Source organism: Pygocentrus nattereri, chromosome 6 (genome assembly GCF_015220715.1).
Source record: "Pygocentrus nattereri isolate fPygNat1 chromosome 6, fPygNat1.pri, whole genome shotgun sequence".
Classification (NCBI taxonomy): Eukaryota; Metazoa; Chordata; class Actinopteri; order Characiformes; family Serrasalmidae; genus Pygocentrus; species Pygocentrus nattereri.
In genome coordinates this window covers 2499262-2526249 of record NC_051216.1, presented here as the reverse complement: position 1 = coordinate 2526249, position 26988 = coordinate 2499262, and the positions used below count along the sequence as shown (strand labels likewise).

Here is a 26988-nt window from a genome sequence, read left to right as displayed (position 1 = left end):
TCTTGATAGTAAAAGTAAGAGTGTTTCCACATGGGCAGTGTGATGAGAACTCATGAGAAAACAACCTGCTCATGAGGCTAACCAGAAAAAATGCTTCAGTTTGCTGCGGAGAATAAAGACTGGACAGGAAAAAGGTCATGTGGTCTGATGAGTCCAGACTGTTTCTGTTCCACAGTGATGGGTAAGAAGGGAAGAGCATGAAGTGATGCACCCATCATGTGTACTGCCCAGTGTAGAATCCTCTGGAGGCAGTGTTATAATCTGGGGTTGCTTCAGTTGGTCAGCTGACCACCTGAATGTACTGACCAGGTTCTCCCATCAGTGGATTTTTTCTTCCCTGAAGGCACAGATGTATTCCACGACAACAATGCTGAGATTCGCCTGCTCAGTCTGTGAAAGCAGCTCCACAGCTGAATCAGATCAGTAGGTAATAATAAAATAATCCTCCTCTACAGTAAAATAAAGCTCTGCTGATCCTTCAACACAGTTTAACAGTAAATGGTCTTAAACGCTGGAGTTAATGTAGAACTGCTGATTCACCCTGTAACCCTGACTGCTGGTCACCATAGCAACACAGACAACAGTCTCGCCCTGCTAGTAGATAAAGAAATGGCAAAGAGAGAGATTTAAGACGGACATCAATAATTTGGAGATGAATGGACTGATTAGTGTTAATAATCAGTCCAGCTGGTTTCCTACATTTTAATCTGCATCGAGAAACTGACAAACACTAACAAGTTACAAAGCTTCTCATTTGAATTCTCTCGTTCCACCTTAAATGGTGCAGCAGTTACATTCTGGCGCCTCAGGCACTATTTAAGGTGGAACGGGAAAATTTGAACAAGAAGCTGGTGAATGAGAAGCGACTTCAGTCTCATAAAAGATTGAACGTTGAGAGACGTTTTACAAGAAGCTGATCTACTTCAGAGGAAAAGTTTCCTGCTGGAGATGCGAGACAAGCAGCTGTAGCTGAGCTGAAGCTGAAAGCAGAGAAAAGTGAGTCTGTGTTTTCATTTATATTATAATTTTAGCTTATATTAGAACATCAGCACACACTGAGACAGATTTACAGCCAAGATGGTAAAATGGTTGTTTTTTTGTTATATTGTGGTTATTTTGTTGAAAGGTAAAATGGGCGTTTAAACTAAAACTGATAGTGAGGGGGGCTCTGACTTTTGCACAGCACTGTATCTCACTTGAACTCATTGTTATTCAGTGTTACAGCACTTTGGGCTGAAGGACCTGAAACACACAGAAAAAGTACTTCATAAATAACAGAGAGAAGAAAATAAAACATCTCAAATAGATTAATAATAATAATAATAATAATAATAATAATAATAATGACAAAAACAAAATCACAACAATATGAATAATAACAGAATTCCACTGTCCTTTCTGTGTTGAGGATAACTGGACATTACTGTGTCCAGTACAGAGTGTCAGCATGCAGCTTTAACATAGTGTTAACTGGACTTTACTGTGTCCTGTGCAGTGTACTGAGTTCCAGTGTCCAGTACAGAGTTCCAGTGTCCAGTACAGAGGTCCAGTATGCTGTTTTGGTGTAGTTATAACTGGACATTACACTGTCCAGCGTAGAGGGTCAGTGCTGATAGTAGGTTCTGAGTCGGAGGATCTTGGACAGGGCCTGTCTGGCGCTGGAGGAGATGAGGTAGGATCCGTCTGAGGAGGTGAAGAATTCCCAATCTCGGCACCCGTTTGTGCTCAGAGTGTGAACAGGAACAAATCTCTCATAGCCCTGCCACCTGCACACACACACACACACACACACACACACACACATACACACACACACACACATGCTACCACTCACAGGTCTGTTATGTTAAAACCTATGATATACTACATATTACTAGAGAATTTATATGTTTGATCATTTTTTCTCTAGAATTGAAGTTTTAAAAAAAAAGAATTTCTCTAGAATCATTTTAGTAATTCTATACCGTAGAATTTTGGTCATTCATTTTAGTAATTATTCAAGAATTTACATAATTTTGGTAATTCTTTATTCAAGAATTTACATAATTTTGGTCATTCTTTATTCAAGAATTCACATATTTGGTCACTCTTTATTTTAGAATTTCCATATTTTTGGCAAGTCTTTATTTTAGAGTTTATATAATTTTAGTAATTATTTTAGAATTTATTTTTGGTAGGTTTTATTTTAGAATTTACATAATTTTGGTCATTCTTTATTCAAGAATTCACATATTTGGTCACTCTTTATTTTAGAATTTGGACATTGGACATTGTGACAGTTGAGGAAAGTGCTTTTGAGTCTTCTGAATAGCATGATTTTAGGTGCAAAGAGCTTTCTTAAACCTGTTAAACTGCTGATAGTCCCCGAATGAGTGAATTCAACTATGTTATTGTCACCCTTTGCTGACACAAAACTGCAAACTGCATAGAAAAGCACTGACCAATAGAACAGGATGCTCTAGATCAGCTGCACATCATCCTAAGGTGACCATGTCAAGGTGGGCTAGAGCAGTGGAACTGTGTTCTCTGGAATGATGGAGTACCTTTGGGATGAGCTGGAGTGTCCAGGGCTGACCATCCAACATTAGTACCTGACCTCACTATCGCTCAATCAAACCCTCACAGCAAAGTTCAACATCTAGAGCCTTTCCAGAAGACTAGAGGCTGTTACTGCAGTGCAAACCCACTATCAACACCTGCAAATGTCTGTATTAGTTGTGATGAATCTTCCTGTAGGACCTACAAACCAGGTTATATAAGCACCTGTGAGTCGCAGTGTTTTTGTAATAAAGGTGACCTGAGTCGGGTGTTTGTGTACCTAACTGACCTCAGCTCTTGACCGAAAGAAGCACCCAGAGGACAGCAGTGAGCTCACCTGTAGATAACACTGTTCAGCGAGTAGGAGTTTCCATCATATGAGTTCGCCACCACCAAGAACTTATCATCCCCCACGGTGAAAAACTCCCAGTCCAGAGCACTGCGGACACAGACCATGAGGACAGTGTTAACACATGGCGGAGCAGCAGGGCCTGCGGGGGGGGTGGCCTGCACAGACACACTGCTGTCACACAATATCAAAGCTTCAAAATGTATGTACATATGTCACGTGACAGAATCACTCAGACACTCGCGGATAAAAAGAATAGAAAAAGCGTTACTGATTGAATCAGCAATCAAGGCCAAATCCAGAGACGGCAGCAAGCAAAGAAACACAATCATAACACTCTGAGAGCTCTGAGAGCCTAAATCAGCTCATCAGCGGTTCAGCGATTCAGGAGTCTGGACTGGATCCGCCCAAGCGCAGATACACCTGTAGATCTTTTCAGATCGAGCTAAAACGAGAGATTTATGGTGTTTCATTGAGCATTAGATGAAGAACAGAGAATTGCAGGGGAACCTGCTGATGTAGTTCTGACTCCTTTCTATCTGCCCCTGGAATTGAACGTGGAATTGCTCACTGCCGAAACCGGCTTAAGGAGGCTGCCAGTCTAATGACGTGAACTCAGTGCGCAGTAGCTTCAGCTGCATGTAGCGATATTCATATTTCAGCTCTTTAATGACCTCGTAATTCAGAGGATCCAGTGGTATTCGAGAGAAGAATGTTCACAGGACAAAACATACTGGGTTCTGAATGTTTTCACTGAACACAGGGGGCGCTAGAGGCGATTAAAAAAAAAAACCCATAGAGAAACAATGCTTAGACCCGGAGTTCCCAACATGGGTATAACAACATGGTGCCAACCACAAAATAACGACATGCCTACAGTGTGTGCAACATATATATTATGGATCATACCTATACATATGCATATATAGTTGAATGCATCCCAGTAAAGTTGTAATTGTTACGGGGCAGCATGGTGGCGTGGTGGATAGCCTCACAGCAAGTAGGGCCTGGGTTCGAGTCCCTGGTCGGGCGACTCAACAGAGAAAATCTGAAGCTTTATTTGATCGGATTCAACTCCTGATTCCGTGTAAATGTAGACATCATAGTGTGAGTCAGCAGAAAAGTGCAGTATGAACATTCATACCAGCCAATAAGGTGAGCTAATTAGCCAAATTAGACACTTTTGATCATAGAATCACCAAAAAGACCATTAAATTTGTTAATTGTGGTTATTATAAAAGTTCCATCTGTCTCTCAAGGACTAGAGCTAGAACTGTGCATTCTGTGGGTTCTGTGGGTTCCAGTTTGGGTCAGGTCTTGTTTGTGTAAAAGTGTATCTTAATAAAGTGAATGTTGCTTCAATAAACCCTGCAGTAAAATTACATGACGCTAAAAAATAACTGCACAAAGTCGTGTAGTGGTCATCCTGAGTGCAGCCCTGCTGGTGGGGTCAATCATAATGAAGCTAGTGATACCTGCTGGTCGTGATGTCCTGGAATTTAACGAAGGTCTGCGAGGTCATGTTCAGCTCGTAGATGGTGGAGTTGATGTTATAAAGAATGGAGCCAGAGCCATCGAGCCTCTGACTGTTAGCCACAGCCAGGAAGAACCTGTTCCCGATCTGGAACATCTCCCAGTCTATCGCTCCAGTGGTCTGCAGGGTCAGACAGAACATCCAGAGTTCCTCTCATTAAACATAGCAGGTTAGAGCTCAAAGGCACTAATCACACACGACTCTTTACTGAAGCAGCACAAACCGCAGCCTCGGAAATCCCCCTTATAATACAGCTCACATGCCTGCAGGGTGTTTCAGTGCCCTCTAATACACATACTAACACATACACTGAAGGATTCACTCAAAATTTAGAGCAATATTCAGGAGAAAAATTGATTTTCACCATTACAGTTTGAATGCCTATCAAACCTCAGTTAAAAACACCTATGATCAGAATGCTCATATTTTGTCTGTTCTAGATTAAATTCAGACAAGTCATTTAATGTTTTATCTGAGGCTTGTAACAGACATTATTATATATCAGAGCACGACGTCTTCCTCTCGGCCTTCTTTAATAAGGACGTGTGAAGGACGTTTTCCTGAGTCTGACGTCATTTTAAAGCAGTTAAAAACACAATCACTGCTCACTGCTGCTCATCTCACTCTGACTGGACTCACGTGATGCTGGTTGTCATTGTAACGTCTACATTAAGCGGTTCTCTACACATGCATGTAAATTTGGATCGGATTAGTTGTAGTAAGCATGTACACAGATTTTCATCAGATTGTTGAGTAGAGTGAGAATAAAGACCTCAGTCTGAATCTGTAATCTGAATGTATTCACTTCATTAGGAAGGAGTCTATGTGGAAGAAACAAAGAAGATGCAGAGAACCTTATATATTATATAGAAAGATCTACCATATGAGTAGTGCATGCCATCCACACATTAATAATGTTCATGTGAAATACATGTTTGTTTATGTTGATATGTGACTGAAATATATGTCCCGTATTTGAAAACAGCCAGTTTCACATACGTTGGCTTGTAAGTCACATATAAGTTCATATATAAGTTGGGCATAAAAGAAATTCATGCATTTATGAGTTTAACCGGATTGGAGAAAATCCTAGCATGTAAACACAGACAGCGACTCTTTCAGTAGAGCTCCTGAAGCTTCACTCAAGCTCCTGAAGGCCTGACCAATGGGAGAACTCACTTAGTTGTATCTACCTAGACACCACAGAGAGAACAATCCTGATTGGATCATTTTCCTTTAGAAATGTCAAGACTTTAACCCTTTTGCTTCCAACCAAATCTTAGCGAAGTAAGATGATTACTACGATACTTACAGAGCTTAAACACAACAAACAAACATGGCAATTCCATTACATAAAAATGAGCTAAAAATTCTAGGATATGACTGAGTTCTGTCAGTTACCATGATGGACTGGAACGGCTGGAACGTTCCTCCCAGCCAGATGTAGATGGTGGAGTTGATGACGGTGGATTTTCCATTGAAGGTGTTGGCCACCACCAGGAAGTAGAACGGGCCGATGGTGAAGAACTCCCAGTCGTAAGCTCCAGACGTGGCGATGGTCTGATTCACTTCAAAACTCCTGGTGTTTGGGTTCCACTTGTAGATCACACTGTCAATGTTGTGGTTCATTTCACCTGTAGATGTTTTCGAGGGGGGTTTAGTGTGTAAATCTCATGCTGAGCACAGACTGTGACTGTCAGTACAGACGGAGCTCTAGAGGCTGTTTCAGTGGAACATCATCTGTGTCATCTGTGAGGCGATTTAAGAGCAGAAATGTTCATGTCGGGCTGAACGATTTTTCTGACCAATATTGTGATTTAAATTCAGTCATTTTATATAAACAAATATCCAGGCTTGTTTTTTTTGCCCAAGAAGAGCAGAATATCCACTTTTTCTGGGATATAGCTCAAACGCTGAGTGTGTCAGACCACCCCTTAGTTGTGGTTGTGATGTCACATATACAGAACGTGGTGTTGTGCTGCTCCTGATTGGTCTAATTTTTCTACAGGCAGCTTACAAGCTCTGTGTTATTAGTTTCATTTCCATTTAAAACAAGTTTAGACAACATTGCTGATGATGTATTATATGATATAAATCGCAGCTCTTACGATTTAAAAATTGCACACTTTGAAATTGTGATGTCAAGATAAAAACGATTAATCTTTCAGCTCTATGTTTATTAATAAATAAATAATAATGGAAAGTAGCATCCAGCAGAATGGCCTTTAAGTACATGCTATTGATTTTTCAGGAGATATTTCAGCAGAATAGATGTAAGATGATACACTTGCACAAGAAAGAGAAAATGAAAGAGACATAAGTGGAAAAACTGGAGTTTGTAGAGAACATTCACTGTGTCACTACTTCTAATCCAAAAAATAAAATGACAATTTTACAAATTACATTTATAATGGAAAAAAACTGTTAAACTTATTGCCCTTAAAAATTATATTTGTTGTAGTTTACATGGATTTTAGGTCATGAATTCTTACAGATTCTCTGCAACTATTAAATGTTAATAATAATAATAATAATAATAATAATAGTAATAATAATAATAATAATGTTTATTTATATAGAACCTTTCATATGTTAAAAATGCAGCTCAAAGTGCTTCACAAATAGAAAAAGATAATAGAATAAATAAATAATAAATATCAGAAAGGGGGATAAACTATTCATAATAATACAATTAAAAGCTCGATAAAAGCATAAATAAGAAATAAAAACACAATAAAATGCAACTAACAGAAAGGCAAAGTAATATAAATATTCCAGTAAAAGTAAAGGAAATAATAAGAAACTAGTTAAACGCTGGAGTAAAGAAATTTGTTTCAACTGTTTTTATTGACGGCAGGGTCCTGACGGATGTTTGTCGTTATCATGTTCCCGATCTTTGGTGATCTTTTGGTTTAAGCTTCATGTGTGAAATGTGGAGAAGCAGCACAGGATGATCTTTAAGCTGGATTTGGAACTTCATGTATCAGCACTCAGAGATGTATGAAGGTGCTAAAGCAGTAAGAGAACGAAAAGCAGTAGTAAAGTTTTATATTGGACTAAAGGAAACGGGAAGCCAGTGCAGCGAAGCTGAAACTGCTCTAATATGGTCCATGTTCATATTCCTGCTTCTGCATTTTGCACAAGCTGTAGTAGTTTGACTCCTGTCACTGTTTGTTTTTTCACATTTTGCAAGTCTTTCTGGTTACAAGCACCCTAAACTTGGTGGTGAAGTTGTTGTGTCCAGCTTATGCAGACCTGCCAACCAGTCATGGCCCACTAAACCCCCAGTTCTGTACATGACTCTGTGGTGGTAAGCATCAAAAAACAAAGTGAAAACAACCTTCGAGCAGCTGCGGCGCTGTTACCGGTATAAAAGGCCGCCTTGATAAACATAGAAGGCTTTGCATGCAACATTATATACTGCCTGTGTTTTATCAAAGTGGGAGGACAAATCAGCACATTTCCTAAACTGGGAGATGTTCGTGTGGCTCCTTTGGGCAGATCTACAGCAGATATTCCACCCCCTGATTTCTTCAGCTGTTGCATTACATCAGATTTTGATTTGATGATGCTTTTTAAATCTAGGTGAGGTTAGGCATCATGTGTTTAGGCTGGTTGTCAGTTGTTATCCTAACTATAGTGATGTCTCTGGGATATAAGGCTTCCTAGCTGCCCCCCATCCTGTACCAGGCCCCCCACATTACATCCTGGCTACACCACTGCTACAGACAGGGACTAACGTGTGTCATGGAGGTAAAAACAGTACTTCTTTCTTGTAGAGGCCCCTTGAAGCCTGAATGTTGTACATGTTCAGTGCAGAACTATCACTGTGATCTTGTCTAAAGGTGTTAACTGTGAAGAGAAAATGAATCTCTGCACCTGTGCTGGTGAGTCTCACCTTGTCTGTGATTGGCCACAGCGAGGAAGGCCTCATTGTGGATGTGGAAAGCCTCCCAGTCGCGGGCACTGTGCGTCTGCAGCTTCTGATACACAACAAACCTCAGAGTTCGCTTATTCCACCTATAGATCACCGACACCTCCTGACCACCATTACTGCCAGAGTTAGCGACCACCAGGAAAATCTACGCCACACAAACACAGCACTCATTTACACACTGCATCATTTATTTTCACTACTATCAACAACCATAAATTCCTCATTCTCATAATTACAGAAAGTACATATTAGTTTCACAGTACAAGTTGAATAATTAACAGTAGACACTGGAGGCCTGGGCCACATCTAACAATAATTAGGACGATATTTTGTTGTTATAAAAATCATAAATATAGATTACATCACCCCCAAAAATGTGGTATGTATGTGGTACGCTGCAGCTTTGACTGCTGCGGATTTTCCATTCATTTCATATTTTTAATGAAACCACAGATTAAATAATGTAATAGTGAGTAATCCAACACCCTTTGAAATCTGCTTCACTTGCCGGTGTGGTAGTTGGCAACATGTGGGTGTGGAAACAGATGCAGCTCTTTTACTGCCCTCTTGTGGCTCCACAGCTGAATCAGATCATTAGGTAATAATAAAATAATCCTCCTCTACAGTAAAATAAAGCTCTGCTGATCCTTCAACACAGTTTAACAGTAAATGGTCTTAAACGCTGGAGTTAATGTAGAACTGCTGATTCACCCTTTAACCCTGAAGATCAGCCCAGACGGCTGGTCACCATAGCAACACAGACGACAATCCCGCCCAGCTAGTAGCTACGATACGGCAAAGAGAGAGATTTAAGATGAACATTGATCATTTGGAGACGGATGGACTTTCTTAGTGTTTATAATCAGTCCAGCTGGTTTCCTGATACATTTAATCTGCAGTGAGAGACTGACAAACACTAACAAGTTACAAAGCTGAAGTTTCTTATTCTCCAGGTTCTTGTTTGAATTTTCCCGTTCCACCTTAAATGGAGCAGCATTCTCATGCCTCAGGCACCATTTAAGGTGGGATGGGAAAATTCAAACAAGAAGCTGGCGAATGAGAAGCGACTTCAGCCTCATAAAAAGTTGAACACTAAGAGACATTTTCCAAGAAACTGTTTTTCTTTAGAGGAAAAGTTTCCTGCTGGAGATACAACTGAGCTGAAGCTGAAAGCAGAGCAGAGTGAGTCTGTGTTTTCATTTATATTTTTTAGCCTACACTAGAACATCAGCACACACAGCAAAGACGGTAAAACAGACATAAATGTTGTGGCTCCCAAAGTGGTTTGATTTTTGTTGAAAGTTAAAATGACTGTCCTTAACATTTGGGTGACCCCTGTAATTGGCGTTATAATAAATATGTGCATTGATGAGCTTCTTCTGGTGTGGGTTCATGGGGACTAATAGCGCTCCCTGCTGGAGAAGCTTCAAACTACTGAATACTTCATATTAGACACTGAACAATAAGTCCTATGATTAATAAGTGAATGGTAAGTCTGGGATATAAAGGGTTAAGAGTTGGCCTTTTTAACCATCAGTAAAAACAGATGTTTTTTACTGCGATTCTGAAATAAAAAACTTCATATATAAGAGAATGTTATGAGTGAAAGTTTGTGAGTGTAATGATTTTGCTCTCTTCAGATCTGGGTTCAAAGCAGCGTGGAGAGTTCTGGGACACAGAGGAAGGATGTTTAGTGATTAGTGAGGCGTGTTATTGCTTAACATCCACCTTCAATTTCACTTTACTGCTCTGCCATAATTGGAAGTCTGAGGTACATTAAGGTTTAAGTGCCTCTGACTGCAGCTGTAATATAAATCACTGCAGAGAGAGAGAGAGAGAGAGAGAGAGAGAGAGAGAGACAGACAGAGAGAGACAGACAGACAGAGAGAGAGAGAGACAGAGAGAGAGAGACAGACAAACAGACAGAGAGAGAGAGAGAGAGAGACAGACAGAGAGAAACAGACAGACAGAGAGAGAGAGAGACAGAGAGAGAGAGACAGACAGACAGACAGAGAGAGAGTGAGAGATAGACAGAGAGAGAGAGGGAGAGAGATACAGAGAGAGACAGACAGACAGAGAGAGAGAGAGACAGAGAGAGAGAGACAGACAAACAGACAGAGAGAGAGTGAGAGATAGACAGAGAGAGAGAGGGAGAGAGAGATACAGAGAGAGACAGACAGACAGAGAGAGTGAGAGATAGACAGAGAGAGAGAGAGGGAGAGAGACAGACAGACAGAGAGAGAAAGAGAGTGAGAGAGAGACAGAGAGAGAGAGGGGGAGAGAGAGAGATACAGAGAGAGACAGAGAGAGAGAGACAGAGAGAGAGGGAGAGAGAGATACAGAGAGAGAGAGAGAGATACAGAGAGAGATAGAGACAGAGAGAGAGAGAGAGGGAGAGAGACAGAGAGAGAGAGACAGAGAGAGAGAGAGACAGACAGAGAGACAGAGAGAGAGAGAGTGAGACAGAGAGAGAGAGAGAGAGAGAGACAGAGAGAGAGAGAGAGAGAGAGACAGAGAGAGAGAGAGAGAGAGAGAGAGAGAGAGAGGGAGATAAAGCAGCTGCAGGCTGAACAGCTGGAGAGCTGCTGGCTGTAATTATGGGTATGAGGGGAAGCTTCCATTTAACATCAGACAAAATTAATTTCTGTGATTTCACACGTTTGATTTATGACATTAAAAGTGTCTCTGCTCAGTCAACCACATCAAATGCCAGCCATGACCTTCTGCACACAGCAGCCACTGAGCACTGTTAGAAATGAAGGTACATTTTTGGTTCATCAAGGTACAAACAATGGAGTCAGTACAGCTGAGAACAGATCATCTCAGTGGATTATGGTTCAGTTATGTTCCCTGACTGAAGGGACTGAGATGGAGCCCTGAGGGTTACACCCCAGGGACAGGAGGGGAACTGACCCAGAGACAGTCTAGTACCTTACTTTAGTACCTCAGTGTACTGAGTAACTGCCCGATTCATAATCCAAATAATCGATTATTCGTTTCAATAATCGATAGATTATTCAACTGTCGTAGCAGCTCTACGGTTATAAATTAATTGCCAACTAAAGCTAAATGGTCAAAATATGGATCCCTACATTTTAAAGTTTCTTTTGGAAGGCATTTATTATTTTTCAGCATTTAAGCTTAAGCCATAGATCAAACTGTCCTTAAGACTCTGAAGAACGTTCACTCAGGTGGTTCTGGACCTTCTGACTGATCCAGCATATTTTTTTGGGAGAATTATTAGAACTAAGAGATTCTGGGGGTGTGGTGTTTATCTCCCTCTGCTGTAGAGACTAGATGGCAGGACACAGCCATACAAACCTCTTTCCCCACAGTGAAGAACTTCCACGCCTGGGCGTCAAGGGTGCTGATGTTCTGGTATCTCTCAAACCTGCTGTTGGTCCACCGGTACACAGTCGAGCCCTGGTCCCGGTTTGCTGTCGCCATGAAGAGTCCAACAGACGGGATGCTGAACACTTCGATATCAAACGTCTCTGAGACGGTGAAGAGATCCTGGTGTTCCTCTACGTAGTCCAGCCTCTCTTTCTCTGTGGAGAACAGCAGCATCAGAACTGGAGACAGAACAGGCTTTCAGCTCTTAGTCTCTGCTGAGCCTCTTCAGACTCTTCAAAATAGGGTTCTTCAAGAACATTTTAGAGCAGACTGGCTTTATTTAGAGCCATACATTCTGTATAGAATCATTTGGAGGCATAAATGGTTCTCTGCATGGTGAAATGGCTCTTCAGGTGGATGGAGAATGTGCTGTACATTTCTGAAAATGGTTCTGTGTAGCACTGCAAAAGGTTCTGCTATTGTTATGATGTCAAGCTTAACAATAGAAGAACCTGTTTAGGTGCTTTTTCAAATAGGCTCTACACAGAACCAACACAACACATATACACACCTTTAAAGAACCATTTCACCATGCACAGAACCATTTACACTTGCAAATGGTTCTATTTAGAACTCATGGTTCCCTTTACTAAAGAACCCTTGAAGAACCCTATTTTTTAAGAGTATGATGATGAGATTCGAAAGCAAATGTCTTAAACGACGAAAATTAGCACATTTTTGCCACAAAGTTGTTCATTAATCTCTAACAGTTTTAATTATGTGGTTTCTGACACTGTATGACTCACTGTTACCCATAAAAGCTGGCATTAGACCTCAGGGGTGAAACAGGCAGAGGCTGGTGACTCGACAGCTTCTGGAGCCACTCCAGAGCTCTACAGGCAAAGAAAAGCTCTCTAATCCGAGTCCATCAGGATCTGAGTCTGTGAAGTATCAGGAAATGTGAACTCTGGTGACTAGGAGACGGTGATGGGAGCAGGACAGAAACTGTCTGACAGCTCCTAGCCATGGATCTGCTCGGCTTGCTTCAGGAGTTGGAGAAGGTGCCCTGGGAACGTCCCTCTTCACCAAACTCCTGACCAGACTGCTGCATCCTGTGGATCTCCTTCATGCAGGATCTCCGTCATGAGTTTTGGAGCCTGGAATGAGTAGCCACTCCAGTGACTGACCAGAAGGAGAAGCTGGTGTTGTTACAAAGGACCTTCTTCTGTTGTTCTGTCCTGGACACGCAGGGGACGTCTCTCCATTAAAAGCAAGCTGATTGTCCCAGAGTAGTGTGGTCACCCAAACATCGGCCCCATCAGGAGATCATACTGTCTCGGGGTGGGTAGGATGAAGCTCAGGACCACCACCATCATGATGATAGGTGGTGCGTGTGTGTGTGTGTGTGTGTGTGTGTGTGTGTGTGTGTACCCTGCAACATGGTGACCCACGTGTTTCCGTCACACAGGAACAGGCCTCTCTTCACTGTACTGAACCACAGCTGACCCTCCTCACCCACCCCACAGAGAGGGACCACCGGACTGACCCTCACCTCAGCCTCTACAGAGAGAGAGAGAGAGACAGAGAGAGAGAACAAGAGAGAGAGAGAGTGAGACACAGAGAGAGAGAGAGAGAGAGAGAGGGAGGGACAGAGAGAGAGAGAGAGACAGAGAAAGAGAGAGGGAGAGAGAGCGAGTGAGACAGAGAGAGAGAGACAGAGAGGGAGAGCAAGACAGAGAGAGAGAGTGTGTGACAGAGACAGAGAGAGAGAGAGAGAGAGTGTGTGTGAGACAGAGAGAGAGAGAGAGAGAGAGAGAGAGAGAGAGCACATGACATGGGTGACGTGCTCATCTGTGAAGGCTCCATTAAAGCTGAATGATATAAACATGTTTTATCAACATCTGCTGCCGTCCAGACGACGTCTTTTTCAGGGAAGGCCTTGATTATTTCAGCAAGACGATGTCAAACCACATTCTGACTGTATTACAGCAGCACCGCTCCGTATTAAAAGAGTCCGGGCGCTAAACTGACCTGCCTGCAGTCCAGACCGGTCACCACTGAGAACATTTGCTGCAGTATGAAATGAAAAAAAACAACAAAGGAGACCCTGAAACTGACGAGCAGCTTAAAATCCTGAATCAACTACAGAACTAAAGCAGTGTCTCCTCAGTTCCCAAACACTGACAGAGTGCTGTTAAAGAAGACGTGATGAAGCACAGCAGTAAACAGACCCCGTCCCAACTTTTTTTGGAACGTGTAGCTGACATCAATTGAAAATGGGCAAACATTTTTCAAAAAACAATCAATTTTTGTGTTCCAGCATTTGGCATGTAGTCTTTGTACAATTAGATATTAAGTTTAAATGATTTGCACATCATTGCATGACACAGTACGATCTGAAGTCTGGGCACCCTGTTCTAACTAGTCTAAACCCCTAAATCCTGTCCTAACTTTAGGATGAATCCCAGCAGGGTCCTGATTTCTGTTTAAGGCCCGTTTCTCTGGTTTTGAGGCAACTGAGTCAGGCAGCGTAGTTCACTACCAGCATAATGAGCTCCGTTTATTTCTACTGTAAAACGCGGCTTTCACTGGGAGATGTTTTTCTCTTCTAACTCTGCATTTTAAACATCTCAGACGCTGCCGACTCGAACTCCACCGCCCCTCTGATCTCCTTCCTGTGTTAATGTTGATGATGGAGTATTACAGTGATGGTGGTGAATAATGAGGAGGCGGAGCTGAACATGTGTCTGTTTATTAGTAGGAGGAACGTTAGTGCGCTCAGCTAAAGCTTTTGGGAAATGGAGACTGAAACTGAGGAGCGGAGGTGCTCTGATAAACAGCAGGGGGCGCTCTTACAGTATTCACTATTTACAGTTTAGCACAATTTAGTTTTTTTTACCTTTTTTACATCAGTAGCAGCAGCTCAATTCACATTTTTTATGTTTTTTTGATTGTGTTTACGTTTCAGCTGGAAACTCCTGACAGCTGATTGTCAAGATCAGATGTGCCTCTGTAATAGGAATATGTGAGAAATTTCATCGTGACCTGTCAGATCAGAACTGTTTCTCTAATACAGCCCCAGGTTGCTAAGCTACATGCTAAAATATATTGGCATCGACTCTTTTCAGCATGAACTTTTAACGTTTACAGTTCAACCTGTGAGACGACGTCACTGACACGGATTTATTCACACACTGCGAATCTCCCGAATCCCTCACTGGACCTGCTCCCGTTTTCCCTTCTCGTCTGGTGTGAAGTGAGAATCACTCTCTGTTCAGGTGTTTGTTTATGCTGCCAAACCACTGAGTGTCTCCTCTAAAAGTGAAAACCCACTTAAACAAACCAAAACTCCGTCAGCGGGTCTCGTCCATCTCCTCTCCGCCCGCTGCAGGTCTGGAGACGTCTCATCTAGAGTTTCTTAAAGTGACACTTTGGCAGGAATTAAAAACAGAAGCACCACCACATCGGCTGTAAACACACCTGCTCTCCTCCTGCAGCGGAGCTGCCGCACCTGCAGGAGGTGGTCTTACACCTTAAACACTAAAACCCCCTTCTGATGATGCACCTTGAAGGTGGGAGGGGTTTTTATTTCATTAGCTGGTGAACACAAGAGGAAGTGAGATAGGTAATGTTCCTGCTTACCGTACGGGTAGAGTGGAAGCTCATTGGTTGGTGGTTTGATTGGCAGGTGTAACAGAACCTCAGGCACAGAGAGAATGGACAGTCGAGGGTGAGAGGACGGACAAACCCGAGAGGACGCATCAGAACCGGGTAACAGAACCAGCTGTCTCATCAGACCCTATAGGGAGAGAGAGAGAGGGAGAGAGAAAAAGAGAGAGAGAGAGAGAGAGACAGAGAGTGAAAGAGAGAGAGAGAGAGAGACAGAGTGAAAGAGAGAGAGAGAGAGAGAGAGTGAAAGAGAGAGAGAGAGAGAGAGACAGAGAGTGAAAGAGAGAGAGAGAGAGAGTGAAAGAGAGAGAGAGAGAGACAGAGAGAGACAGAGAGTGAAAGAGAGAGAGAGAGAGAGAGAGTGAAAGAGAGAGAGAGAGAGAGAGAGAGAGAGAGAGACAGAGAGTGAAAGAGAGAGAGAGAGAGAGAGAAAGAGAGTGAGAGTGAAAGAGAGAGAGAGAGAGAGAGAGAAAAAGAGAGTGAAAGAGAGAGAGACAGAGAGTGAAAGAGGGAGACAGAGAGAGACAGAGAGAGAGAGATAGAGAAAGAGAGAGACAGAGAGTGAAAGAGAGAGAGAGAGAGAGAAAAAGAGAGTGAGGGTGAGATACACTATATTTCCAAAAGTATTCGCTCGTCTGGCTTCACACACATATGAACTCGAGTGACGTCCCATTCTTAATCCATAGGGTTTAATGTGATGTCGGCCCACCCTTTGCAGCTATAACAGCTTCAGCTCTTCTGGGAAGGCTTTCAAGCATACGTACAAAGGACAGACGGACGAAGCACCACATGAATGAAGGAACAGATGAACAAATTATGTTGTTGTTGAAACAAGAAAAGGGGCGACAGGCAGTAGCTCGCCAAGCGTCTCTGACTCTGAGTTATTTTACCCTCATTCACACTCGGCCTGTATATGAAACAGGTCCAGTGGTCTTACCGAGAACAGTCCGTTCCATCTTCTCCTGCTGCCTATGAAGAAGGTGGAGCCTTTAGTGTTCAGATCCTCAGGGAAAGGTTTCTCCATCTGCCTGGAGTTCATCATAAAACAGAAACACGGTAAATATCTGGACTTGGAGCTGAAGGTCAGGCAGAAATGTTCAGTATCTGTTTGGTGAAGTTTGTTTCTTTAGTTTTATCACTAGAGCCACGAGGTTATCGTAGCTAACAAGCAATGAATGCATGCCTAGATCAGCACGTGACTGCCCTAAACACTGCAAATTCAAAGAAAATTGGCCCAGTGTTTGAGCTGCTAATAAAGACAGTAAGAAGTGATAAGTGAATTCTGACTGACCTGTAAACCGAAAACACTACCAAACCTGGGTTCTCTGTTTTAACTCATGAACATCACTGTTTTTCTGTAAATATGCACTCATTGTAAATTTGATGCTGGCAACATGTTCCAAAAACATTGGGACAGGAGCATCTTTACACTGTGTTACATCCTCTTTACTTTAACAGCACTTTTATATTTGCACTATTTACACCCACAGACCTTAATCTTAATCTTCATGTGCCTTATGTCACTTTCGTGTTCATTTCAGGACCTTCTTATATTTATATCATTTTTTATTTTTCTATTTTTCTACGATTAGTGTTTATTTTTTATGATTAGTGTTTTTTAGTGTCTATTTAAATTCACACTTTTCCTGTTTACCATCTATTTAATGTTATTCTTACACCATGTGGTCTGAGAGTAACGCAGTTTCAGCTCACTGTATGTCCTTTACACATTGCAGTATTGACAATAAAGCTGACTTGATTGAACTTAATAGTTGTTTGGAGACTGACAACACAAACTGATCCAGTTTAGGAAGTGGAATTTTTAGCCATTCTTGCATTACAAACATCAAGAAAATACAAGAAAATGCATTTTCTTGTATTTTGCACCTCTTAACACTCCATGTGTTTTCACAAAGACACAGTTATGGACTGCAGGTCAGTCTGATTACGCAGCCACGCTGTTGTAACATGTGTGGCTTGGTGTCTTGTCGATATAAGTATGGTGGTCCCTGAAAAAGACATCATCTAAAAGGCAGCATATGTTGCTCAGATACATGTTTATAATTTATTATAAATACACTGGATTTAGAACTTTACGCTGGTAACAATCTAGATGGTCCTTTTCTTATTTGGCTTGGGGAATACAACATATATTATTTACATAAACAATCCGAAAGGTAGACTCGTCAGACTACAATACATGTTTTCACTGAGCATCAGTCCATTTCAGATGAGCTCGAGCCCAGAGAAGTCAGCAGCATTTCTGGACAGTGCTATGTTAAATACAAGCCAAGTGGATTTGCTAATCAATATTTTCATTTTTCAATGGCATTTCAAATACTGTCTTGACTCTGATGGGGTTAATTTGTGTATATTTGTTCATGCTTATAAGTCAATTATGTCATATAGTGTGAGAATGATTCTCATTGGTCAGGTAACTTATAAGTGTCTATTACTTGTTAGCCACATTAACCCTGTAGTTCTAGTGCAAAACTAAAGAAATAAACTTCAGACGCCAAACACATCTTGACTCAGACTGACTGATTTTTCTAACTAAACATGCCAACAAATACATGAACACACTTCAGTCCAGCAAAGGTCAGTAACTCACAACTCGAGGGGTATCCCACAATCCACAGTGAGTATGCTGAACTGTCCAGTGACAGCTAATACCAGCGTGTGCCAGCGGCCGTCCGCCAGCCCCACAGCCCTGAAGGTCACTCGCCGGGAGCTACGGAGGAAGTGGAGTTTATCACGGGCCAGACGAAGGCCTAACAACAGCCGGTTCGAATCTCCGTCCAGCAGAGTGAAGATATACTCATCTCTCTGTGTCACAAGCAAACACAACCAGCAGCAGACGTTAGTACATATGAGCGCAAATTAGCCCTCTACTACACATTTGCTCATAAGTCTACTGCAGCACACAGATGAATTGGTGGTGAGGTCACGAGGCCTGGGCTCATTTAAAAACCCAGCTAATGAGTGTTACAGTGCGTGTCTCACGTTAGGAGCTGGCTGTGGGATCTTCAGTGTGACCACGATGGAGAACTCAGCAGGGAAGAAGTTGCAATTGGTGAAGAGTGGAGCGGCGGGGAAGCTGAGAGCCTGAGGAGGTCCAGAGAACTTCACACCCCGGGCGCCCTGAGACTGGACCAACCGCACGTGGCTCTGATACACGTCCCCCGCAGGAACCACTCGCCTCAGCAGGTCCAGCGGCAGCAGATCTGTGGAGGAAACAGGCCACAGAAGTGGGCAGAGCCGCCTAAACCCGTACTCAAAAGTGCAAACACTGACGCCAGTAAAAGTACCTTCTCAAAAAAACAACCTGAGTAGAAGCACAAAAGTATCAATAAAAACCCTGAGGTACTGAGTAACGACTAGAAGTGAAACTTCTTAGAACATCCAGCATCTATCAGCACAGTTTTTACAACTCTATTCTTCTCTTTCTGGGATTATTTTGGTCTAAAATAAAAGGCTAAAGCTCCAAAGTCAGAGATGTGACCAATCACAACAAACGGCAGATTTCACCAACAGAACCAACAGTCACTAACAAAACAGAAAGAAATGAAACACAAAAAGGAAAGAACAGAACTTAGAACTAGAAAAGTAAACTTCCTGAAGAAAATGCAGTTGCACAGGTTAAGCAGTTGTGAGGTGGTTGCTAGAGTGTTGCCAAATGGTTACTATGGTATTTTAGGTGGTTGCAAAGGTCTTAATAAGTGGTTGCTTTGGTATCCCAGGTGATTGCTAGGGTGTTGCCAAATGGTTACTATGGTATTTTTGGTGGTTTAAAGCTCTTGACAAGTGGTTGCTATGGTATCCCAGGTTGTTGATAGGGTGTTGCCAATGGTTACTATGGTATTTTAGGTGGTTGCAAAGGTCTTGATGAGTGGTTGCTTTGGTATCCCAGGTTGTTGATAGGGTATTACCAAATAGGTACAATGGTATTGTGGGTGGTTGCAAAGGTCTTAATAAGTGGTTGCTTTGGTATCCCAGGTGGTCACTAGGGTGTTGCTAGGTGGTTGCTAAGGAGTTGCTAGGTTGTTGTGGATGCATGGCTCCCTCACATGGCTAATAATGTGTTGCTAATGGTCTTGTATCAATATAACTGCGGGTAAGTTAGGAGACAAAAATAATACTAGAGATGCTGTAATAATAGAGATACTGAACAACTCCACAGAGTTTGAGACAAGCATGTGATGGTTCAGGTGTGCACGGTGCTAAGGTGGGTATAAGCTTTGATTGCTTGTTAGCTACATTAGACTTGTAGCTCCAGTGCTAAAACTAAAGAAGCGAACTACAGCACCAAACACGTCTCAGCTGACTGACCAAATTTGGTGTCTGTCATCACAAATTTACACAAGAACCATCTCTGGTTCTCTATTCAATTAAAGGGGAACAGACCCCAGTACCTGCTGAATAAAATCATGGAACCCATTAAAGAGTAACTCCGTCACGAGACCTTTGTTTTTCATTAACAGCTGGAATGCACTGCACCGTAATAATAAAATGTACCAGCCTTGCTTAAAAAGTGAACACATCTTTCCAAACCATAAAAATTTAGTTTTATTGTGGTCAGTTCTGCCTCCCCCCTTGGCTCAACTCTGCTAAAGGCGCAGATGACATGTACGATGACACATCACAGTATGCAAATCAGTCAAACCACGTTACCGCTCCCTGATGATGCCCTACTCATAAATATGAAGGAGATCTCCACACTCACACTCTGAGCTAAACACCCCCAGCACCTCCTCACAAGGCTGAGATATTCCAGCTCTCTGTACATGACCCAGTTAACCTGAGCTTAGTTTGGGATAAAGATTGATCATGTTCAGCGTATGACCAGGTGACCAGAAGGAGAGATTAAGTGAGGATTCATGTTTTCCTTTCTCTGACTTTTTTCTGATCAGAAACACCTTCCCTCGTTGAAGATGGGGATGGTAGTAGAGAAAAATCGTCAGCCTCGTAAGCTGCAAATGTGCCGTTTGATTCTGTCTCTCTCCATGTGTTCTGGTAGCTAACATATACTAGCTCTACAAACACAGCAGCCCAGCCCACCCAGTTTCCCTCCCAGCCCCACCTCCAAGCCCATACATCAGGGCAGTGCACCTCCCAGGGTGCCCCATTTTTGAGCATATTTCAAAAGTACTGGGATGTAGTTACTCTTTACTCTTTTACTCTTCTGCTGGTTTCTGGTAGTGCCAAGTATCTAATAGTGTTCTGTGTTATCATGGGTTGATATCACAGTGTAAAAGATCCAGTTTAACAGGTGTTCTGACTCCAGATGCATTTGATTGGTTCCTAATGGGATCTGAAGGTGTCCTACAGGAAGTTAGTGGTCTCTAATGGTAAGCCAATTCCCATTGGAAAGCAAGAACATCAGGCTTAGGGTTCAGCAGGGTAGTTTGTAGACAGTTCTTTGTTTCACTTGAAAATCATTCATCGAAAAAAACATAACATTTCTTATGGAGTCCCACAGGGTTCAGTTTTAGGGCCTTTGCTTTTGTCTTTGTACATGTTACCTCTACCATTAGGAAACATAATATCAATTTTCATAGCTATGCTGATGATACACAATTATACATTTCCTTTGCTTCAGGTTTTATCCTAATGGTTCTAATGGCCTTTATACAGCAGGGTATTCCTTTACTGATAAAAGCATGTCAGTATTCCCTTGATGAGGGACATAAAATCCTGCATAATTAAACAGTTGAGATGTGAACAGAGAGATTCAGAGCGGTTTGGTGTGAAATGGTTCAGGTTTCTTTACAGTGGTGGTGATAGGAACCAGGGGTCGCTGTGACTACAACACGACTCAGAGATCTGGGAGTGTGAGACTAATGATCTTGTTGAAAGGTTATTTAAGAAAAGCCAGTTTATGGTGAGTGAGGTGTTTAATGCAGAAGGCAGGAGTTCACTGAGCTCTGTAGCAGTTTGTCCACTGCCCGATCAAGCTTGTCACTGGAAAACTGTGTCTATCAGCTCGAACAGGCAAATTAAGGATGATGCAAAGCAGCAGGGATGAAGATGGCAGTGATGAAGGAATCAGTGGAGATAATCTCTGACCTGAAAGCTCTTATCAGCGATGGGGAAGAGTGCGTTATTACACTCGGCTATTTTAGGAACCTGTTGTGATTAATGGCCCTGACTCGAAGTGACTTGACAGGCCTTCAGCTGTGGTCACAAACCAGCTCCAGCACCATTTCCAAAAAAGTTAGGAAGGTGTCAAACATATATTAACCCATTTAAATCCTTTGTTTCATTGAAAATCCTTCAAAGATGACATATCAAATGTTGAAACTAACTGAGATTTTGTTTTATTTGATGTCAGCAACACACTCCAAGAAAGTTGGGAGTGTCCTCCTATTCTCATTCTACCAGTTGAATGTCCACAGGGGGCACTGCAGAATGCAGTAATGGGCATTGACAGGTTTGGGGTGTAATGGATCAGAAGTATTCAGAGTACAGAAATAAAGTATCTGTATTCTGTCCAAGTTACATTTTATAAAGTCCGTTAATTTTTACATTTCTAGGAGAATCGTTTTAGCGTTCTACTCACAAAATTTTAAAATATGCCATCTTTAAAAGAAATCACTGCTTGTTTATCAACTGTTTTAGATTCAGTGCTCAGTGCAGCAAACATGCTCGCTAGACCTTCTCTACAGAGAACCTCAGTTAACGGCTTCTTTACCAACCGAAGTTCCTACTAAAGCCTGAGTGGCCGGATAAACCAGTAACCTCCTCAGCAGTGGGCGCGTTTGGGAGTAATAAGTTTGGCATCAGTGCCGTACCTGACGTCTGCTCGGGGGGATTGTGGGAGCAGCAGTGGACTGAAGCAGATGATGAGTGAGGAAAAAAGTTACAAATTTTTGGAAATTCATTTAAATGATTAGTGATTTTCTCATTAAACATATTTCACGAAAGAGCTGCATGAAGAAAACTGACACTGGTAACAGTGACGAGCAGCATGGACAAAGATTTACAGCCTGTGTTAAACCCTAAATGTTTTCTAAATGAGTTTGAGTAGGTTCCTTTGTGTGATCTGTGATGAAAGATGTTACTGGCTACATTTAGGACAGTTTATTCAGAATTTTACCAACGCTAAAGTATTTTGATATTTTATTAGTAATTTATTTAAATGAAATAAAAAGCACAAATAAAGCACAACAGTCATGTCCAAAGACTGACGTGTTTTAGGGCAGATTAAACAGCCCTAAATGACCGCTCAGTGTATTCATCGATGTATTCATTCTGTCCTCAGAGTCTGTTTGTGTATATCAGTGAGAAATGTAGTCGAGGTGGGCAATATGGCAAAAACTTCAAACTACTCTATCAGCGCTGAGCATGATTTTATTCAGCTTTTCACACTGAATGCACTGAATCCAGCCAAACAGGACTAATTACTCCCTCTTTGTAATGAAACATGCAGGTGTTCCTTAAAGTGAAACTCCAAACAAAGTGAGAAACTGTAACTGTATCTGTTGTAAACAGTCTAAATAACTACCTTCTGATGATGCATCTGGAAGCAGGACACTGCAAGTGCTTTGGGGTGGATAGCGCCATCCTTATTTTAAACGTATTTATTAGCCTATACTGGTCAGCACTGACACCACAGGGATTCCCAATGGCTGTATGACGTATTTGAGCGATGCATGCTGGGTATTGTAGTGAACAGAAAAACAATTAAGCGGTATAAAATTATAGGACTGGCGACCTGTCCAGGGTGTGTCCTGCCTTCAGCCCAATGACCGCTGGGATAGGCTCCAGCATCCACCCACCCACTGCGACCCTGGCGGAGAAGCGGCTTAGAAAATGTGTGTGTGTGTGTGTGTGTGTGTGTGTGTGTGTGTGTGTGTGTGTGTGTGTGTATAAAATTGTAAATTCCATCAAACCGTTGAGGCTGTGGGAAAAGCAACACCACTAATACCACACTGGACCCCTTAAAGCACTGACCCACACTTATCTCAGAGTAAAGACACTGGTCTAAGGCCAGGTCTGATCAGCCTGTGTAGTCCTATGAAACATAATGTAAGAGGCATAAACTGATCCCAGATCAGTTTTCATTCTCAGAGAGCGCTGAGAAATATGGGCCAACATTCATGTGATGTACGACAACAAGTACTGTGATGTAAATGATCACGATAACAATCAGTACCACTGCAGCGTCCACACATAGACTGTGATCTACTGTCCCTCAGTTCCAGTTCAGTCATTGGCCTTTGGAGAGGGCGCTGAGTGACGACAGGCTCGGTCAGATTTCTATGAGAAGCGAGTGTTTACTTAAATAAACGGTTCAGGTTCAAAGGGCAAAACCTCTTGTTTTGTTTTGATTCGCCTGAAAAAAATCAAAGAGGGAAACGAAGCAACGCAGAGACTTTACAGATCACATTTCAAAGAGCCGAAGAGCCGGGCAGCCGCTTCAGACAGCAAACAGGACTTTACACAGCGGCTCTGAGGAACCTTTCATTCCACAACAAACGCTGAACGTTCAGTGGAAGTCAAGTGTGAACAAAGACCACTTTAGAATGCATTCAGGAAAAATAACAAAGCAGAATATCATCAAAACCTCGTATCTCCTACACGGCAGCTCTGCAGGAGAAGGAGGAAACATTCTTCATCTAAAATGAACTGCAGGGAGAATTTCACGTTTTGGAAAATGAGTAAAATGGAGATGAATGTTTTGTTCCAATATGAACTTCTCATTCAGAAACTACGACGTACAGATGTCTCTTTATGACATTATACAGACATACTTGCTGGACTGGATTCGGTTCTTCTGCGTGTGCGAAATATTTCAGTATTGTCTGCTGTTATTTACTGATAATGCTTTATGAAACTAATAATAACAGCAGTTATTAAAATAAAAGTTTGATGGTTTTTATAGCGTCCATCTGTCAATTTAACTGTTCAAAATAAGCTGGCCACTTTATTAGAAACACCCACCTTGTGCTTCCACTCAGTGGCCACTTTATTAGAAACACCCACCTTGTGCTTCCACTCACTGGCCACTTTATTAGAAACACCCACCTTGTGCTTCCACTCACTGGCCACTTTATCAGAAACACTCACCTTGTGCTTCCACTCACTGGCCACTTTATTAGAAACACCCACCTTGTGCTTCCACTCATTGGCCACTTTATTAGAAACACCCACCTTGTGCTTCCACTCAGTGGCCACTTTATTAGAAACACCCACCTTGTGCTTCCACTCACTGGCCACTTTATTAGAAACACCATCTTATACTTCCACAAACTGGCCACTTTTTTGGAAACACCAGCCCTGTGTTTCCATTCAGTGACCACTTTATTGGAAACACCTTCCTCATAGCTCCTCTGTGTAGGTGTGCGGTCACAGACTGTATTTCACCTGTTGCAGCAGTTAATCAGTCCCACTTTACCTGCTGTGCGCACAGCTACTCGCTAATGCTTTGAGTGTCTTGTTCAGTGTGAAGAGCAGTTTCTGCTAAACGATGATTTCCAGACTGAGAGAAATTGAAGCTCTTCTGGTCCAAAAGGTTTGAGTAAAATCACTACAGCGGTAGACTCACAGCTTTAGGCTTTAATTTCAACATGCAGCATTTATCAGCTCCACCAGGGTCACATGTATCACTTAAAACAGGCAGAACTGCAGAGAAAGTTCAATCGTTTTATATTAATCTCAAAACAGTCTCATAATGAGAAATCTCAGATATACTGACTACATTGAGGGATTTTTCATGCACTACGACGTAAAGAATTTCAGAGGGTGGTTTAGTGTGAAATGCTTCAGAAGCTTCTTTAGCAAAGTCAGTGGTTCTATATAGAACCATTTGCATGCTTAAGTGGTTCTTCAGACTGACTGAGGATGTGTTGTGTATGGTTCTATGCAGAAGCCTTTTGAAAATGGTTCTGCTTTTATTACCAGCTTTTTCAAAAAAAGCTACACAGAAGAATCTACAACACATTCTCCAAAAAGGAACCGTTTCACCATTCAGAGAACCATTTAAAATTGCAAAGGATTCCTTGAGTTTTCACGGTTCTATGTAGAATTGCTGTCTTTATTACAGAACCCTCAGAGAACCATGTTTCTTTAAGAGTGTAGATAAACTTACCGAGTCAGAGCTGTTCCCAGTGGTGGTGATAGGAACCAGACATCCCACTCTAAAAGCTCCTCACAGTGGAGGTGATGGGAACCAGACGTCCCCCCTCTAAAAGCTCCTCACAGAAAGTTCCTACATGAGCTGGTTCTGAATTCACTGCCTGATGACTGAGACGCTGTTTTATGAGAGTTTAGAGAACTTCAACTCCATTCATGGTGGAGGGAGACATGCAGGGCGCCGTGTGGCAAAATAGTCCCCAAAGAAAACTCATTATTCCAGATTTTCCACTGTTTTCATCATCAACATTTCATATAAGCTCAGAAGACTCGTGTAGGTTCTCTGGTAGTTCTGGATGGTAAATAAAGTGTCTATTTCTGTGTTGTAGTCATGGTGACGTCTGGTTCCCATCACCACCATTGTAAAGAGTCTCTACTCTCATTTGGCGGAACTGGAGGAATTCCCCAGGTGTCCCCAAACATTTGATAGTCTTTTTTTGTGTTGTGCTGAAATTTTCATTTTCTCATCCACAACCAGAGACGCAGCTGTTTTATCTCAACACCTGGACGGCACATCTAATCTGAATCTCATCTCCATGACAGCGACTACATCTAGTTCCCCCACGTCCACTGCAGCTATACGGAAAGAGGGAGCGAGGAAGGAAAGATCATAAGAACAGAAGAACAGAAGAACGGCCCCGCCCCTTCCCTTTACCTGCAGGCTTTTGAATGATAGAACATAATTAGTTAGCTTAAACAGTTTACTGAACCTGAAGCTCATAATCCTCTGGCAATCTGGTAGAAAATCTGCAGTAATTACAAAGCCTGCGTGGAACAGTGGGGTGAAGTACTGTCTTTGACAGTTAACATTAAAAGGACGTGTCAGGACCTGCACTGAGCTGCGCTCTGTAACATCACGGCGTAAAGAAACAGCACAGTCACCTGCGCTGCGGCTCGCTGGTCATAATGAGTGATTTAAAGACGATTTAGGCAGAATTACAGTTTTAGAAGCAGAGGTCATGCTGCTGCCAGGTGAGGATGTGATGAGTAAAGTGTACCTGTGCATTTGAGGTGTAACTATACTAAGTGAGCTGCCCCTGTGCTGTGTAACATGTAACTATGTGCTTCTGTGCAAGGTGAGGTATACCTGTGCTAGGTGAGGTATACCTGTGCTAGGTGAGGTATACCTGTGCAAGGTGAGGTATACCTGTGCAAGGTGAGGTATACCTGTGCTAGGTGAGGTGTACCTGTCCTAGGTGAGGTATGCCTGTGCAAGGTGAGGTATACCTGTGCTAGGTGAGGTGCTTCTGCGCCAAGTGAGGTATACCTGTGCTCAATGAAGTGTACCTGTGCTAGGTGAGGTATGCCTGTGCAAGGTGAGGTGTACCTGTGCTAGTTAGGTGTACCTATCATTGGTAAAGTTCTGAGTATCGTCTGCCGGTGCTCAGTACAGAACACCTGTGCATGGTGAGAGGCTGTACCTGTACATGGTCTCCACAGTGACAAACAGCCGCTGATGATGCAGCAGAGAAGAAGCTCGAAATGCAGCAGCAT

The 26988-nt window shown here is 42.3% G+C and overlaps 1 protein-coding gene across 1 annotated transcript; it reads right to left on the bottom strand.

Moving 5' to 3' along the window:
- Window positions 1-1603: 1603 nt before the first annotated feature.
- tspearb (thrombospondin-type laminin G domain and EAR repeats b) lies at window positions 1604-26988 on the bottom strand. The gene is made up of 12 exons (XM_037539116.1): window positions 26916-26988; window positions 18364-18584; window positions 17972-18186; window positions 16298-16388; window positions 15334-15490; window positions 13123-13251; window positions 11680-11906; window positions 8320-8503; window positions 5823-6055; window positions 4363-4541; window positions 2876-2977; window positions 1604-1766 (listed from the first exon to the last, which is right to left on the bottom strand). Exons 1-12 carry the CDS (start codon window positions 26986-26988, stop codon window positions 1604-1606), a joined length of 1974 nt encoding a protein of 657 aa, XP_037395013.1.